The sequence below is a fragment of the Bactrocera neohumeralis genome, chromosome 6 (genome assembly GCF_024586455.1).
Source record: "Bactrocera neohumeralis isolate Rockhampton chromosome 6, APGP_CSIRO_Bneo_wtdbg2-racon-allhic-juicebox.fasta_v2, whole genome shotgun sequence".
In the NCBI taxonomy this organism is placed as follows: Eukaryota; Metazoa; Arthropoda; class Insecta; order Diptera; family Tephritidae; genus Bactrocera; species Bactrocera neohumeralis.
Genome location: NC_065923.1, coordinates 75,910,476 through 75,928,921, shown reverse-complemented (window position 1 = coordinate 75,928,921; position 18,446 = coordinate 75,910,476). Strand labels below are relative to the sequence as shown.

The 18,446-nt window shown below is 37.3% G+C and overlaps 2 protein-coding genes across 5 annotated transcripts in view; both read left to right on the top strand.

The window, feature by feature from the left end:
• Window positions 1-313: 313 nt before the first annotated feature.
• On the top strand, window positions 314-4,018 carry LOC126762109 (G patch domain-containing protein 1 homolog). The gene is made up of 3 exons (XM_050478631.1): window positions 314-562; window positions 622-2,311; window positions 2,397-4,018. The coding sequence occupies exons 1-3, from the start codon at window positions 505-507 to the stop codon at window positions 3,898-3,900; spliced, it is 3,252 nt and encodes a 1,083-aa protein (XP_050334588.1). The 5' UTR covers window positions 314-504; the 3' UTR covers window positions 3,901-4,018.
• A 2,183-nt stretch (window positions 4,019-6,201) lies between these two features.
• The window catches only part of LOC126762108 (ral guanine nucleotide dissociation stimulator-like 1), a 43,358-nt gene continuing 31,113 nt past the window's right edge, over window positions 6,202-18,446 (top strand). Inside the window, exons 1-2 of one of the 4 annotated variants that reach the window (XM_050478629.1) lie at window positions 6,202-6,482; window positions 13,722-14,445. In XM_050478629.1, coding sequence (XP_050334586.1) covers window positions 14,419-14,445 — 27 coding nt within the window. In that variant the 5' untranslated portion in view covers window positions 6,202-6,482; window positions 13,722-14,418. Of the gene's footprint in view, window positions 6,527-7,448; window positions 8,035-13,169; window positions 13,492-13,721; window positions 14,446-18,446 lie in introns of those variants that run through there. The other 3 variants (XM_050478626.1, XM_050478627.1, XM_050478628.1) reach the window with 3 other exon arrangements.

Below are 18,446 nucleotides of genomic sequence, written 5' to 3'. Positions count from 1 at the left end.
TTTAAATGCACTAGTTCACAATAGTGTGCCTGTCAGTAAATAAATAAATAGACTTACTGACAATTGAACATTTAGAAATTGTGTATCATTAATTCCAACTATTTTGGTATTTCAATAAAAAATATATAACGGCTGTTTCTGGTTTGGCTAATTACCCCCCCTTCCACATGTCAGGCATAATTTACAAAATAAATAAAAAATTTCAAGAAAAGCGTAAAAATTTCAATTATCCAAATTTAAAATTGACCGTACAATATAAAAAAAAAATTAATTATAATAAACAATCGCCACTACACCACTGTGAACGTGAACTTGCATTAGTAAGAAGCAGTGTTAACAGCTGTCCACATTTGATCGTATTTATTAGCGAACGATTTGTTAGTGGTTTTTATGATATCCGATGAATTGAATAAAATAATTTTAGGATCAGTGTATTCAAAGTGATGTGAAATCGGATGACTTTCATTGAATTCGCTGTAAACTTATATCGGCCAAAAAAGGAAAATGTATGACGAGGCTGGTCTTCACCGCTTTGGCACGACTTTGCCAGCACTTGATGAAGGTAATCCCGCAGTCAGCGCATAGTACTTTATGTTTTTAAACGTTTTTACTTCATTTAAGATTCCGTACCCTCGAAGAAACCAATTCGTGTGGAAGATCAAATTGTGACTGACGAGAATGGCAAACGCCGTTTCCATGGTGCTTTTACCGGCGGGTTTAGCGCTGGCTACTGGAATACTGTGGGCTCACAGGAAGGTTGGACGCCGGCAACATTTAAAAGCTCACGCAGCGAAAAAGCTGCACAACGTCAACAGCAACGCCCTGATGATTTTATGGACGATGAAGATCGTGGGGAATTCGGTATTGCGCCACAACGTCTGCAAACACGAGCGGAATATACGTCATTTGAACCAGAGTTAAATCGTAAGCGTAAATTGATGACAACACATAGTGGACCGATACCAGGAAAGCCCGTACTAGAACAACTGATTGTGCCAAATAATGTCAAAATTAGTGAGCGCATTTTAAAAAGCATGGGTTGGCGTCCAGGCCAAGGTATTGGACCACGGCAAACACGTAAAGAAAAGAAATCAGCACGTAGTAGAAACCAACGTGAAATGTACGTAATGCAGCAGTATGGATACCAACCGAATGCAAGCGCAACAAAGTCTCCAGAGCATTCCGATGATGCTGGTGGCGAGACTGAAAGTTCAGATGAAGAAACTGATAAAATTACATTTGCACCTGACGATTACGAACCCTATGTGTGTTTAGCAAAAAAAGATCGCTTTGGTTTGGGCTACCGCGGTAGCTTGAGTCGAGATCCCGTACTTTCTAACGCTCAAGGCGTAGTAGCAAGCGATAGACACATAAATTTGTTTGAACCTGCTTTGGAAGCAGTAGGTAAAAACAATAAGAAAATATCATTTAAAGGACAAGCATTTGGCGTCGGTGCATTAGAGGACGAAGATGAGGACATATATGCGAGGGATGATATGTCTCGTTACGATTTCTCCTTAGAGGACCGAAAGCCGCAAAAAAAGAAAGTCATAATAGAACAGGATCAACTTGTTGTTGATGGATTTTCGGCATGTAAGAATCCGTTACGTTCAAAAAATCCCGAAAATATAGTGGTTCCAGCTAACTTTACGCCACGCAATTGGGCCGAACGAAAAAGTCGTTTCCAGCCCATAGACGCAAAAAGGGCTGAAGAGCTGGAATCATATTTCAAAAAAGTGGAACATGCTAAAAATAGATTAAATCCCGATGAACGCGCTGAACTACTGGGTGAGGAGCGTCAAATAGAGGAACAGCCAACTACTAGCACACACTCGCGAGCAGAGCAAGCAAACAACCAAAGACAAAGCAAGGCTAATCCTGACTTACAACCTGCTCTGCAAGATACAAAATCTACCCGTGTGGCAGGTGGCTACGACAAAATGACTGACAAAGCAAAGTCCATTTGGGGGTCTTTGGAACAAAATGATCGCTTCACACGCGCTAGTGACATCGATAGAGAGATCTCTTCCGTGAATAGCAGTGAATTCGCAGGCATGGTTAAGGAAGCGTACAGCAAATCAAAAGATGATTCCTTGACAAGCATGTTCAAGCCCTTTGTGCATGATGAACAAAAACAGCGGCGTTATGAGGAGTTTCTTTTGGCCGAAGTGAAAACAGAGGAGGAGATTACGTGTTTCTTGAACAAAATACAGCCGGTGCATTTGAACGACTGGGATCGAGAAATGGAAAAGAAGGAGTTTATGCAGGCTAGCAAAATCTTTAGACCGCTAGATGGGCTGATGTCACAACGGTTAGTACATTTTAATAATATTATAACTCTCACTATAGAAATATGAGCGAATTTCCTTTCATTTATTAATTTTTTTGTATTGCAGTTTTGTCTCGGAATCTAGTCTTCAAGTAGAGCAAAAGTCATCCGCAACTTCTGAAATCATTCTTAGCAGTCCGAAGAAAATTACCGTTGAGCGTTCACGATCAATGTGGAAACCACACTCTTTACTATGCAAACGGTATAATATTGCTGAACCCTTCGGTGGACACATGGAGGAAGAGAAGCGTCCTACCAGTTCTTCAAAGATGTCCGTTTTCGATTATCTAGAAGATTGCTTGCATAAAAAGTCGGATTTCAAAACGCCAGTCATCGTGCCTATGAAAATACCCGAGATAAAACCAATCCTAAAGCACACAAAGTGCGGAACGGATAAGGAAGAAACAAATAACACAAAATCTGCAACTTCGGTTACGACTTGCACTGTTTCGACTATGACCTCGTGCAGTCCAAGCTCTTCGCTTTCCGACACGTCTATAGTTGTTGTAGATCAATTAAAAAGTGCGCATGCGGGCTCAAAACGCTCTAAAGATGACGGTCCGAAGGTGGGTCGCCATACAGCCAAGACCGATTTGGAAAAACTTTCGGCAGAATCAATTTCGAAACCATCCTATGAGAAGTTGGAGCTCTACAAAGCAATTTTTGATGATAGCAGCGACGAAGAAGGCGTTGAACAATACGAAGTGACTGTGATCAGCAGAGAAGGTGACAATACAGACGCTTGCGCGGTAAAGAAAGCCGAACAAGTAAACTTACTGCGTAACACATCGCCGCCACGTGGAATCTTTAGTGCGTTGCTTTCTAAGAAAGGACGCGAGAAAACACCGGAAAAGACAGATTGCAACTCTATGGAATCCATTGACATGGAAGAGAAATCGTCACCCACCGTTATGGTTTCTGGTATGGGTCTGATACCTGCCGCTGCGAAACCGGTTAATAACAACAGAATTGAATTTAAACGACCTACAAGCATATCTTCGAAGACGTCAGTGAATTCTGCCTCAACGGTGTCAACAAAATTATCATCAAACGAGGAATCAACAACGATCCAGTCTTCAAAAGGAGAAAATAATAGCACAACATTAATGTCACCTGAAGGCAAGTCGAAAAGCGTGCGTCTGCAAGGTTCGGGCAATGCTTTAGGAGCTACAGCTGTAACTTTCGAACTACCGAGCACTTCATCGGGTGTGGTGACAGATGCCTATGGCCCACAATTGCCACAACACGTACGTCCTCAAGCGTCTGACAACGCTGTGGACCAAATGAACAAAGTGGTTGAGGAAAAGATGATCCGGTTCCTGGTACAGCGCGCCAAGAATAGCAGACAACTTGATAACGAAGGCTGGGTGGAGAAGAAGGTGCGCAAGATTTTGAAAACCACAACACGCAGTTCAAGCAGCAGCAGCAGCAGCGATGAGGATGATGCAAGCTATAAAAGCGAACGCAATGCGCGTAAAAAGAAAAGCAAAAAGAGTAAAAGTCATAAGAAATCGAAGAAAAAATCTAAAGAGAAACGACCGAAGAAGTCTAAGAAAAAGAAGGATAAGTAGTATGTTTATAATTGATATCTATTGCTAGTTGTATACATATATATGTATTTACATATAAAAAAAATTTCCAATGCGTTAAATTATCTATTTAAAATAAACTAAACTATTGAAATTAGTACAGGAAGAGATTATTAAGATTATAAAGTATTAAAGTCTTGGAATACAGAGGTTAAGTTTCACATACAAGAACTTGACCTTGATCGTTCAGTTTGTATGACAGCTGTATAACAGTATGATGCAGTGAAACGCAGACGAGGAAGCTCCAGACTTGTCAGAATACTGCACTCCGGACTACGAAAGAATCCCTCTTGTTGTCTCCTATCGAGCACCTGCATAGTGAGGCCCGTATGCTCCTAGTTAAGAAGCTTTCGCAGAAATCATCATTACATTCACCTGATTGGACCGGAACCGCCCCCCAGAAACATCAAGAGGTCATTCCACAACTACATCGACGACATCAGACAATACGCCGACCAGACTTCGGACGCAACTAACTCCCGGCGAGCACTGACCGCCACACACAGTGGACCCATCAATACCTTCACCGACTCCTTTCCAGTGAATGGCGTACTTGGAGTCAAACCACCACCCTTTGCAGACGAAGAGCTCGAGTTGTGACTCTTGCGCAGCTTCGTTCTGGATACTGTAACAAGTTAAACTCCTACTTATACAGAATAGAACCCGATATATCCAATATATGTTCTGCGTGCAATGAGTCTCCGCATGACACTGGCCACATCTTTGCATGCCCCACCAACCCCACTCATCTGACACCCTCTCCCTTTGGTCCAACCCGGACGAACAGCACGTTTCTTGGTCCTTACGTCGGATGATGTCGACAACAATTACCTAATCCTTGCCATCCTAACGGGGATTAGATACTCGTTACAACAACAACAACATGGTGGTCGGATATCTGCGGTTCCGCCAAATGAGTAGCTTATTAGGGAGGTAAGGACGTTTGTTCTTCTTGGAATAAAGCAATGAGTGGTAGGTGCATGCAGTTCTATATAAGACGGAGTCAAAACCGTTAAAGTAAACCAAACTTTGGCTATCCCGACCAACATTCTATTTGTACAAGCTGCGCCTTCTGTTCTATGTGAAAGAAATTTTATGTAAAAAAATATATAGTTTGGTAGGTAATGTGACACGCCGCGTCTTGGTCGCTGAACGACATACTGAGGATATGGAACATTAATACCCCAATTTAGATTCCCCAGCAATTTGTAAAAGCAGGCTCAAGGCCTTTGGATGCATATACGTGGACAGAGATTACATCACCTCCATCTTCGTGGACAGGGATCACATCACCTCCATCGCGCCCCGTAAGCTCCTAGAATGGTTCAGATTGCTGGACCTTTGTGACCATATTTGATATTCTACCTATTTCTATCTGTCTATCTATCTATATGGGACGGTTCCGTGTTTCGTGTCCAACTAAAATTCGACAGCAACCGACGAGCAGACGGTGTCATCATTTCTGAATTTTGATTGCAGAGCACAAAGCACCGCTAAAAAAAATCTCCATCAAAACCCTACCTACCTATCCCTACCATAAACACACAAAGGACCAACAAATTGTACAAAGGTTAGATTAGGTTAGGGTGATCTGTTAGGCCAATGAGCCACGCTTTGACCAGTTTTGGTCCTCTGCGATTCTCAATGGAGTCTGTTAGTATGTCTTTGAGGAGCAGTCATCCTTTAGGATGCCTGCGCTTGACTCGAATTTTAACAGACTCTGCGGCCTCACTATCGATACCTCCTCCAGTGTATCATTACCGTGGGGATCCCAGATGCTTACAACGGAGTCTTGCCAATGCGTGACAAGTGCGCAAGAGATGTTTCACTATTTCCCTGGTGTCTTGCTCTATACATTTTTTCAAGTCTTCTCGATCTGTCAACTCCATTCTGCGGGCCTGTGTCGCCAGAACACAGTGACCAGTTAGTATTCCGATCATCGGTAGAGCAAATTGCACAAAAGTTAACCAAGTCTCATATAACTCAGTCTCAGTGCCTCAGTAACTTGCAAACACTAAGCGCAGTTTGTCGCCGTGGCTACTAACTTCATACTTATACCCATATATACACACATGCCTACATACGGACATTACCAAAAAACGAACACAGTAGCTTGTATACGATCACTTCACTTGATCACGGCTTAGTTTGCCCAGCTCTTCAGTCAGCCAACTCTCTGCGATTCGCTCTCTTGCAAGCAACCACCTTTGCAGACCAATTGGACCCAGTTAACTAGACAGCTTAGTTGGTAGGCCAGCTTGAGCGCCGAATTCAGTTGTATTTTACGGGTATCCACGAGCGGTTCGGTTTCACAGACGAACTGGCGCATGTTGGACGGCAGCGAAACGACGGGTGACGCGACGGTGAAAAGGTGGCGAAGACGACGCGACGCGCAGTGTACCGTGGCACTCCGATTTGTGTGCAAAGTGTAGAGAAACAAAACGAAATAGTAATAATATTTTTTTTTTTGTGTGAAAGAGTGGTGTGACACAGGGCGCAGCATACCATTTGGAGTCAAAGAATTGGTTGGCTCAACCAAGCTTTGAATTTGCGCTGCAGAAAAAGTAATATCACAAAATCACCAAAGAATATCGCTTTCTGTGTAAAGGTAAAGTGTGTGTGGAGCCAGGTGTCGGCCAGCTAGCGATTAGCTAATTAAATTTTTCTGATTTTTCTATGAATGCAAGGTGGCTGGTGGCTTGTTGCAAAAATGCTTACGTTAAAAGTGAAAATGTATACAGTGCACAGTTGAAAAGCAAAAAACAAAAATAGTACAACAAAAACAATAAAAAAGTGCATAAACCGTGCTGAGCGTGTAGGCAAATGGAGAAAATCGTGCGATCGTGCGATAAAACCAGTTGCCAGTTGACGGCGACGCAGCGGACGCGAGCGCAAAGGCAAACGGAGCGCCGCAACGCCAGTAACAGGTCGCGCACTCATTATTGCTTTGTTGTAGTTTACGATTTTAGGAAATTTTTTTTTTTTTTTTTTTTTTTTTTTGGAATACAAAATATGTGTTTTACTGTTAGGCAGCAAAATAATAGTATTTTCATATAACCATTTTTTTTTGAAGTTGCAACGCCGAAGACGAGCTCAAGAGCTTACGTTTAGCACGAAATTCAAATTATAAAAGTCAAAAATTAAAGTCTAAAAATTGAATCTAAAATTGAAGTCAAAATTTTAAGTCTACATTTTTAGTCAAAAATTCCAGTCTAAAATTGAAGTCTAAAATTTGCCAACTGCCAGTTGGTCGGTGGAAAAGTGCGAATGGTGTGTGGCGAGCGGTGTGAAGCACTGTAGTTTGTTAAAAACGCTCGCTAGGCACGCCATATGCGGCAACTGCCAGCAGCAGTGACGAGTGATGTCGTTTTGCCAACTTGGCGGTGCGAATATGAAGTGCAAAGAATTCAAAATTATTGTTGTTTTATAGTTATTTTTTGTTGTTGGCAGCCAGTGCTTGCAGTTGTCGAACAGCTGCTGGCTGGTCGTTGAGATACAAGGGGCTGCACGCCCCCGCAAGAGAGCCAAGAGCAGGCCGCCACAATCCCGCGAGATTCTCGTATGATCAAAAACGCAAAGGGAAGTGAAATTACAACAATATTAGCGTAATGAAATGCCAAAAACAACAAATACCAATAATAAAATCGACAGCAAATTAGTGGTGCATAAAATTTGTAAACGAACTCCAGTCGACGCGAGAACTTTCATGACGAAGCCAAGTCGGAAAAAAAACTTATTTAAATGCAAAAGCGCGCGTGTGTGTGAAACTACTGAGTTACTGTCAAGTTTAAAACAATAAAAGTGTAAGAATAATGTGTTAGTACCTGTATATCTAGTGTGTTTTAAAAAGACAGCATAAATAAATCAGAAGCATAAATGGCAATAAAAAAGGCGATCGCCAGCGATAAGCGGCAAGAAGAGCCCCAATGAGCTGGCTCAAGAAAGTCGCTAGTATAATAAATAATAAAATAATAAAAAATAGACACCTACTTAATACATACATATAATAACAATAATGCTTCACTTAACACGCTAACAACAACAACAACAACAACACAAACAAAAAGAGTTAGAATAGTAAGAATACTCGGCAGGAGCAACAAAAACACAAAAAGAGTAAGAATACACAGCAGCAGCAACAACAACACAAAATAGTAATAATAAGAATACTCAGCAGCAGCAACAACAACACAAAATAGTAATAATAAGAAGACTCAGCAACAACAACAACAACACAAAAAGTTTATTTAAGTTTAATACTTCGTAGCGCTAGAGTTCTAGTGAGATCATGCTTTTGCTTCTGCTAGCAAGCCACTTACTCTTTTTAGCGTACAGAGTACTAACAAGAAAAAACGTTAACTTCGATTGCAGCGTAACTATAATACCTTTATCAAACACAAAATATGTCATACAAGATTTTTGTGAGACAGTTTGTATGGCGGCTATATGCTATAGTGGTCCGATCTGAACCATTTCTGCAGAGGATATAGAGTTTGCGTGAACAATAGCTCGAGCCAAATTTCGTGAAGATATCTTGTCAAATAAAAATTTTTCTATACAAAAACTGGTTTTTGAACGAACAGTTTGTATGGCCGCTATATGCTATAGTAGTCCGTTCTAGAAAATTTCTTCAAATATTATGGCTTTGCTTTAGTTAATAACTCATACCAAATTTCGATAAAGATATCTTATCAAATAAAAAAATTTTCTGTACAAGAACTAGTTTTTGGACGAACAGTTTGTATGACAACTACATGTATATGCTATAGTAGTCCGATCTAAAAAATTTCTTCAAATATTATGGCGTTGAATTAGATATTAATCCATCTCGAATTTCGTGAAGATATCATGTCAAAGAACTTGACCTTGATCACTCAGTTTTCAGTTCTCGAAACATCTTCAGCGAACATTGTTTTAACTCTTCGATCGACAGAGCGGCAATTTCAGTTTGGGAAAACAAGAAAAAAAAAAAGCACGGACGTACTAAATCCATGAATTGTTCTTCCACAATTCCGGCTGTTTTACATGCATGTTCTCACGCTTCAATACGCCCAAATAGAACTCCTTCTTAACCATCTGTTCCTTCGGAACAAATTCATGAAACAACACACCACGAATATCGAAAAAACATTGAGCATCACACTGATTTTTGAGCAGCTGTGGCGTAGTTTTTTTTTGGTTTCAGCTCGTTTTTTCCCAACTATTCCGATGATTGTTGACTTATTTGCATGTCAAAGTCATAAATCCACGTTTCGTCGGCATTTATAATGCTCTCCATGAATGTGGGATCGAAATTCGCACGAAAGCATGTCTTTTTGAAAAAAAAATATATCTTTATCGAGATCAGTACGAGCAAGAACGCGCTTCATACTCAAAATATTCACCAAAATCATTCGAACGGACTCGCGAGAGTTGTTGTGCTCACTTGCCATCTCTCTAGCAGAATCCTGACGATTTCAGGCACCCTTTCTTTACTTTTTAATATTTTCTTCAGTCGAAGAGATCGAAGATCGTCCAGAATGTGAAATCGCAGCGTACTGCTGAGGTGTACCGACTTTAGCAGCTGCTGTAAACAAACTGGGTGAACGATCGCTCTCATGTTTTTCATAGTAATTAAGGACAGTCCTACCAACTTACCAAAGTATACATTTTTGAAATATCATTTACGCGCGGAATTTTAATTACAAATTTCGGGTACACTTTTATTAGAATGTACACCATAAATGTCCAGCATGATGAGCTCGACTCCGTCTGTCTGTAACTACGCGAACTAGTCCCTCAGTTTTAGAGATATGAATCTGAAATTTTGCATACGTTCTTTCCTCGCCAGGAAGCTATTTATTTGGCGGATTTACCGCTATCGGACCTCTATAGCATATATGTAGCTGCCATACAAACTGAACGATCAAAATTAAGTGAAAATACATTTTATACCATTTTTTCAGTAAAAAAAAACATGTGAAGGGCATTCAGCCGCAGCCTTAAAAAGATCAAAAAAGCAGCCTCAGCTGTTCTGTGTTGTTTCAAGTTATTGGCTTAATAGTTGCTCTAACGTAAAAAAGATCTTAGCGCAAACACACCGCTGCCAATGGAGCACAACATCTCTGCGAACTCTTACTCACGCTGCCGCTCTCCTAACCGCTGCTGAACGCGCTCCGCTTTAACTAAAAGAGCAAGCGTCTGTATGGCTGTGTGTTTGCAGGCGGCTCGTCAATGAACCGTGCTGCCGGAACTCTCCGTTGCACTCGTGTTGGCGCTGGTGAAACGTAATATCGTAAAAGTAATGGCATAACGTTATGTTTACGGCGCTCTAAGCAATCTACACAATGACTATGCATGTAACATACCAACGCGTACACACTGTCAGTTGATATTTAGGTATACAAGTACTATGCTGATATGTATGTATGTATATTGTTAGTATAGGGCTCCAATTTGCTCAGTGCACGCCAAATAGTTTGCTGGCGCACTTTTTTGTTCAATCGGCTAGTCCGGCTCTTTAATTTACTTCACTTTCATATTTAATTTTCCCAGACATTTTCTGTATGTTTGACATGCCTTTCGTCTGCGCTCTGTGTAGAGCCAGAGCTGCGCTTTTTCACAAGCACCATAAGTCACAACGCGCTCGCCAAATCATTTCATAGCCATTTTCGTTTACTTCTTCGAGCGTTGTCCGCTGGCATAGGAAAATAAACAAACTCAACAGGTAGTTGACGCGACACACACACACATACACATTGTATGTACATACATACAAATATATGGCATATATGTACATATAAGACATATCAGCGTGACGAATGCGTGTGTAGTGTTTGCGCTGCCCTGTCTTTCAGCTCTTCTGCGGCTCCACCTGCTGCTTCCGCACAAATATTTGATTTTGTTTCAAGATTTTGCGCCAGCCTATGACAGCTTGTAGCTATTTTTATCTATTCTCACACGAAATATACCGAAAATGGTTATGAACGACTTTTCCTACGCGCGTCTTTGGCCGGCGCTGCTGCTAGTCAGCTGCTCATCAGCCAGCAGTTCAACGTTTCTCAATGACTGCTGCAAAGCCGCATAGCTTTCAGTGTCTTTTGGCATTGTCACCAACGTTGGTAGCCGCCACAACTGTGCGCCGATTAACTGTTGACGAATTCCATTGATTGTCGTGCCATTTGCGATTTTTTATGCCCAAGCCGAGCTTACGGATTTCATTGTTTTAAGTTGTGTATGTGAGTGTTGTTGCCAATTGGAAAAGTTGTGCTCCGAAAGTAGTTGTGTTTCAAGGCAAAAAAAACTATATCGTAGCCTAAAGTCTACAAGCGAAGGAAAAACGATATTGAACCAAAATTTGAGTGTCGGTTAGGAAACGGTTATAAATTGGTTATATCTGACAATGGGAGGTTAGAATTTTATGTTAAGGAATAAAAAACTAAATTTCGATTTTTTTGATGATTAGTTTTGCATTTCAGGTGACGATATGTATATGTGTTTTATAGCATAAATGCGTATAACGGTATAATTAAAAATGTGTTTGCACATCCAAGTAGACCAAAAAAAAAATATAAATATCTGACAGTCTTTCAAAACTCTGCTACAAGCTTGTAAATTATAAATTTTCCACGAAATCAAACTTTCTCTTAAGTTAGTGTAATTACAACTAATTTTTATTAAAAAAAAAATAATTGAAAGTGTTCGATTTGTGGCCCAAAATCTGATTTTCATGCTTTTACAATTTCGTTAACAAATATTGTGCATGCTGCTACAGCTGGACAGACAGATAAGTTGGTACATGCGCATAAAGTAATTTACTAGGGTGGTACGAAAAGAAAAAAAAATACACCAGTAATATTGACACGCGTTTTATTGTAAATTAGTTATTAAAACTATGTATTAAGGTGGTTCTCAATGTATCATGCATGAACATAACGTAGTTTATTAGGGTGGTTCAGAATGAGTTTTGCAACTAAGTGACATACTTTCGTTTAATTCGCTAAATATTATTTAAACTGTATATTAAGACGGTTCACAATATATTTATAAATTATTAGGGTGGTTCGAAAAAAAGTCTCACCAGTTTAAGTAAGAGTTGTATATTAGTTATTTAAACTGTGTATTAAGGTGGTTCACAATTTACTTGCACATACCGTAGTTTATTAGGGTGGTTCGAAATGAGATTTTCAACTAAATGACAGATTTTCGTTTAATTCGCGAAATATTATTTAAAACATATATTACGACGATTCACATTATCTTTAGAAATACAACTATTTGCGATTATCTTTACAACAACACTTGACCCGACACTTATAAAGCTGGTCCGATTTCGGTTATTTCAATATACGCTCTTTGAACGAAAAGTTTTAGAATAATTAACCGTCATTGCTCAAAATAAGTATTTTAAGATCAAAACTTAACTATATAACGCTTAACGCTGTAAAATATATTATCATATATACAGATGTATAAATAATCAGCTGATTATCGTCCATCTGAATATACGCTAAATAGTCGCTCAGTTCAAGAGATATTGTCAAGCTTCTTATTTGTCGGAAACGCCGATATCGTACCATTTTAGGATATAGCTGTCATGCAAACTGAACGATCAAAGTCAAATGCTTGTACGGAAAACTTTTTTATTTGACATATATCTGACGAAATTTGACACCATGATATAATCTCCGAAGTTATTGCACAGATCGGACCACTATATCATATATCACCACACAAACAGACCCATAAAAATCAAGTTTTGTAAGAAAACTGCTTTATTTAAGAGTATACTAGCTTCGGTGCAACCGTAGTTAACGTTTCTTCTTGCTATTTCCGTTAATTTTATATAGCATAAATATAATTTTTCCTATAAAATCACAAAATACAAGTTGCTGTGTAAATTTCAGTTATGCTATATTTTTCACTTTTCCGTAAAAGACGTACCATCCTAATGTACGCATTCGAGTTTCGAGCGTAACAATTATGGTAAAATCATAACAAACATGAATATTGGTTTTGCAACTACCGTTAGTCGTTAAGCACTTTTTCTATAATTTTTAATTTTAGTCATTACTTGAGTGTTTGGACAAGAAAATGAGAGAAATGTTAGCCAATTTGCAAGAAAAAAGAGATTGCCATGAAGAAAAAGCAGACAAGTCGTTTATGCAGTGAATGGCGGTGCGATGGTCGGTTAGCTAGAGCAATATAAAATGTATAACGATATATATATGTATGTGGATGTTTATATAGCAATGTTTGCCGACTGCCGCAATACGTCAAGCGATCAATGCGAAGCGAAGAATGCGGAAAGCGTTCACTGTTGAATTTCAGCTTTGACCATTTCGGCTGTTGGCCACATTGCGCTGGTAAATAGCAGCGAGTCTGCGTTAGCGGCACATGGAAGTTGACGGCTGCAAATATTCGCAATCGTGCTTAATTTAATATGAGTAAAATAATTTTTGAAAAATTGGAATATGGGAAAATATTTTTAAAGGCGTTAATTATGTGACTAAAATCGCACTTTTAGCTGCGGATCTTAATCCAAAATGATAAAAAATCTTTTAAATGCAGATCTTGATCCAAAATCATAGAAAGGTAAGAAAGTAGTGTTTGACAAAAATTGTGTGTACCATATGCGTAAATGTGTGAGTGTGAGCTCTTGAAATAGCTAACGGAAAAAACCGCTTGAATCGTGTTGTATTTACAGCGACTGTGAGTGGCGCATGCGCGCATACAAATTGGCCATCAACGTTGTAATCAAAAAGTTTGCCGATTAGCTGATTGTGCGAACATTCCATACTAATTTACGATTATATTTTCGCCAGGCAACAGCAGGCAATGCGGCAGCCAGCCATTTTAACATTTCAACAACGTGCACAGCAATAGACAAGCGTGGCGGCTAATGGTGATTGTTTTGTAAAAGTGTTGAAGAAAATGAAACGAACAAAAATAGCTAAACGAATGCGAAATTTCGTGGAAAGTGTGTGAATGAAAATAATAAAAACAGAAGCAAATACAAGAAAAAATAAAATAAAAAAATACAAAAAAAATATAAAAAAATATCTAAAAAGGAAATAAGTGCAAATATTTCGATAAACGAGCTTTTCGCACGTGATTATGTTATTTTATGCAACAACAACAACAGCAAAGCAAAAAGCAGTGTTCCAAATCTGTAGCTGAAGCCACAAGCGCGTAGAAAGTCCATTACATAGTAGCCAGCAGCAGCAACAACAACAAAAACCTCAACCCAGCGCACGCTACGCGTACTAAATACACCAATACATAGCCACAGACATACATATATAATTGCAAATACACAGTTTTTAATTGCATTCGTGTTTCTTGTGGTCAACGGTAGCGGCAGCTTTTCAAAATGTGGCCGCGACGACGGCAGCAGCTCCTCGGTTTGTTGCAAGTTGTTCCGGAAACGAAAATCTCAGCTGCTGCGTTTGCGCACAAACACAACAACAGCAAGCAAAATAAATATACTGCGTGTACTTGGCCACAACTGGCACAGAAATAATGAGTCAAAATGTTGCCGATAGTTTGGTGAGTAAAAAAAAAACAAAAATATTTAAAATTAGTATTTGACAAATAACACTAACACAAACATATAAACACACACATACTGAAAAGAAAATGGAAAAAAATATTATAAAATAAGAAAAAACTGTTAGCTACGGCTTTACTGAAACTATAATACCCTTTACAGGTACATTTCTTATATGAGAAATGGAATTAAAGGGTGTAAAATAATCCTAAATTTCACTTTGTTAGATGACTTTGTATGGAAGCTATATGCTATAGTGATTCGATTTGAACAATTTCTATGGAGATTGTACGTTGACTTGGATAATTATTTGTGCGAAATTTCGTGCAGATATCTCGTGAAGTAAAAAAGTTTTTCCTACAAGAACATGTATTTGATCGTTCACTTTGTATGACAGCTATATGCTATAATAGCTTGATCTGAACTATTTTCACGGGGATTGTACCGTTGTCTTGGATGATACTTCGTGCCAAATTTCGTGCAGATATCTCGTGAAGTAAAAAAGTTTTTCCTACAAAAACCTGTTTTTGATCGTTCAGTTTGTATGACAGCTATATGCTATAGTAGTCCGATCTAAACAATTTCCACGGAGATTGTACCAATGTCTTGGATAATACTGCGTGCCAAATTTCGTGCAGATATCTCATCAAATAAAAAAATTTTCCATACAAGGACATAATTAGTAGTAATTGTATGGCAGCTATATGCTATATTAGTCCGATTTAAAAAATTTATTTAGAGATTTTAGCGTTGCCTTGGAAAATTATGTATGCCAAATTTCGTAAAGATATCTCGTCAAATAAAAAAGTTTTCCATATAAACACATGCATAATTATAAAAACTGCGCCCCTCCCCCCAACCAATTGTTCTCATTTTCTATTTATTTATTGATTCGCGCTTGATTTGGGTTTTATTATATCTTTGTGGGTCTCTTCAGTTCTTACCTTTTTCTAAATGCTTCTGCAAACATTTTTAGCATCACTTATCTAATTCGCCGTTGTTTAGCACATTTATGGCAATTTTATTCAAGCGTTTGGCTAAAGCCTAGCTCTTGCTGCCCAAATCAAACGCCTTCTAGGCATTTGGTATTCAAACGCTTTGGGATTAGACGAAAATTAGGTAGATTTCTCTTTTCTCTAAACACGAAACGCTGATGAGTTTCTCATTGTAGGGCGGGCATCCAAATTGATTAGGCACACACACAACCACACGCATACAATAAATGTGTTAAAAAATGTGGCATTACAAATGAGTGTGTTTATTAAATGACGCGAGACCGATTTCAAAGCATGAAAAGCGCCAAAAATAGAAATTCGTTGGATATATTAAAATTTTAATGCAAGAAAAATTCATATAAATTATTAAAATCAACTAAAAATTTTCTTTCATATTTTTAAATAGCTAAAATTGTCGCGCTGCAATTTTTCTCATTTTATACTTTCAATTTTTATTATAAATAAATTGTTTCCTCTTAGCGCCAATCAAGCTGTAGCAACAGCAAAGTGCCTATTTTTATTGCTAATAGTTTAATTATTTTACTAGCTTACGAGAGTGCTATCTCGACGACACTTTCGCTCCGACACTTTCTCATAGACGATGTCATAATCAATTTATTTCCATTTTTCTTGTTGTAGTGCAATTATTAGTGAATTAGTCGCACAAATGCATGACGATCGCTTGTTGCTATCGATTGCATTAGCTGCAACAACTCATATTAAATATCTATTAATTGCATTAATAGAGAGTGCAAAGAGATTTGTAATTAAAGAAATTGGTTAGCAATTGGGAGTTTATTACTTTAATAAGATTAATTTATTTATTAAGTTGCATAAAGCTTATAATTTATATAATAAAGAGTTTAGAAAGCAAAAAAAATAAGAAAAATAAGAAAAAAATCAATTTCGGTTGATTTGGATCGATTGAGTTTGTATGGCAGCTATATGCTATAGTAGTTCGATCTGAATAATTTTTTCATATATTCTGGAGTTGTCTTAGAAAACTATCTGTACCGATTTTTGTGCATATATATCGTCAAATAAAAGAGTTTTGCACACAAGAAATGAACCTTGATCGTTCAATTTGTATCACAGCTATACGCTATAGCTGTTCGATCTGAACCATTTCTACTGAGATTGTAGTGTTGCTTCGAGATTTAATTCGGACAAATTTCGTGACGATATCTTGTCAAATAAAAAGGTTTTCCATACAAGGACATGTACGCATGAGCCCTGCTCAGGCTATAATTATTGAGTTAATTCAATAGAAGTTAATAAAATTTTTAATAATTCAAAATAAAACAAGCAATGTATAATCATAATAAAAAATAAAAGCATATTTTATATTTTTTTATATTTACATTTAAATATTTATATTAGGGTGGGTCAAAAATAATAATATATATACATATATGTATATTTTTCATACTCATACACATATTTTGCAGTACTCTGAAAAATAAGTTCATAGCCACCTTGCCCGCATTAGAGTTTTCTATTTTTTTTATTATGAAAGAAAAAATTAAAACTAATTACTTTGAATATATCAAGTTTCATATATTTTGTTGGAAATTTAATGCTGTAAAGAAAGGTTCTAAAGGTTTTTTCTTAAACCTTACTGTCTAAAATATATTAAAATTAAAATTTCATTATTTTAAGGAATTTTTTTTCTTATGAATTTTAAAGCTCTATGAAAAAAAATTATTATAAACCGAAAAAAACTTAGTTTTGTAGGAAATTTCACAGTACTTGCTAAAAGAATCGTTTCTGACCCACTCTAATGTATTTATTTGCTCTATTAACTAAAAATAGTTTAAATAAACAATTAAATATACAAATAACCATAATAATAATAAAATGGTGAAAACAATAAAAATATTTATGTTTTACTTTTATCAATGACTTTAGTGAACTTCTCCATTATTTGCATAAACGCCTCACATTTTATCTTACTTTTTTTTCTTCTTACAAATCACCATTCTTTTTTTCTTTCTTTTAGAATCAGTTTTCTTATTTTTTTCTTTTATATTTCAAATCATTAGGCTTTGTTCAAAGTCTCAATGCGCCTCTGAATCTATTATTTATGTGTTAAAAATCTTTATTTTGTTTAAAAAGGCACGTTTTTGCCAAGATTGTGTTCCAAATAACTCGAAGTGTACAAATATTCAGTGCTTTCAAATGTAAATTAGAGACCTCGGACACAAAACTGCCTACGAGTTGCTCAAATGATTAACAACAAACACTATTTTAATGGTTTTTAAGTATTTTTTGAATTTATGACATTAAAATTGCTTGAAAATACAAATCTTTTTTTTACAAAATTCGAAAATCGAAACTTCGACCATATTCGCTCTGGAGCAAGATATGAGCTTAGTCACTACTAAAAACTCCTCAAGATTAGTAACAATTGCTCTTCTACTTGCTTAAGATTACTGAAATTTAGAACAAAAAAAAATATTTTAACTATTTTTTTAATTCCTATTTAAATTTTCGACAGTAAAATAGCTTAAAAACATTAAAATTTTCGACGAAATTCGAAATATCGAACATTATAATTATTCAATGCGCCTAAATGTAGGCAACGCTTTCTTCACGCTTTTCAATGCATTTATCGAAAAAAGCAGGAGGACAGAGGAGCCGAAGAACTCATCCATTTTTAATAAGACTAAATGTCATAGAAACCTCTGATAGAGTGTACAATATTATGACTATTCAATGCCCCCAAATTTCTCCTACGTTTTTTTACGCGCTTCAATATACTTATCTAACAAAAGAAGGAGGAAGCAGAGGCCGAAGAACTGATCCATCTTTAATAAGACTAAAATTTATTCCAAAGATACATATTTTGACAATAAAATTTTCTCAAAATACTAAAATTTTCGACAAAATTCGAAAGTCGAAACTTCGACCATATTCACTCTAGAGTAAGTCGCGATCTTAATCTCTAGTAAAAAACCCTTTAACATCGATTGCTCTACTTGCTTAAGTTTACTCAAAAAATAACC

Coding starts and splice junctions, on each gene's coding strand:
- LOC126762109 (XM_050478631.1), top strand. CDS start 505: ATGTATGACGAGGCTGGTCTTCACCGCTTTGGCACGACTTTGCCAGCA. Junction 563..621: donor TTTGCCAGCACTTGATGAAG/GTAATCCCGCAG, acceptor ACTTCATTTAAG/ATTCCGTACCCTCGAAGAAA. Junction 2,312..2,396: donor GATGGGCTGATGTCACAACG/GTTAGTACATTT, acceptor TTTGTATTGCAG/TTTTGTCTCGGAATCTAGTC.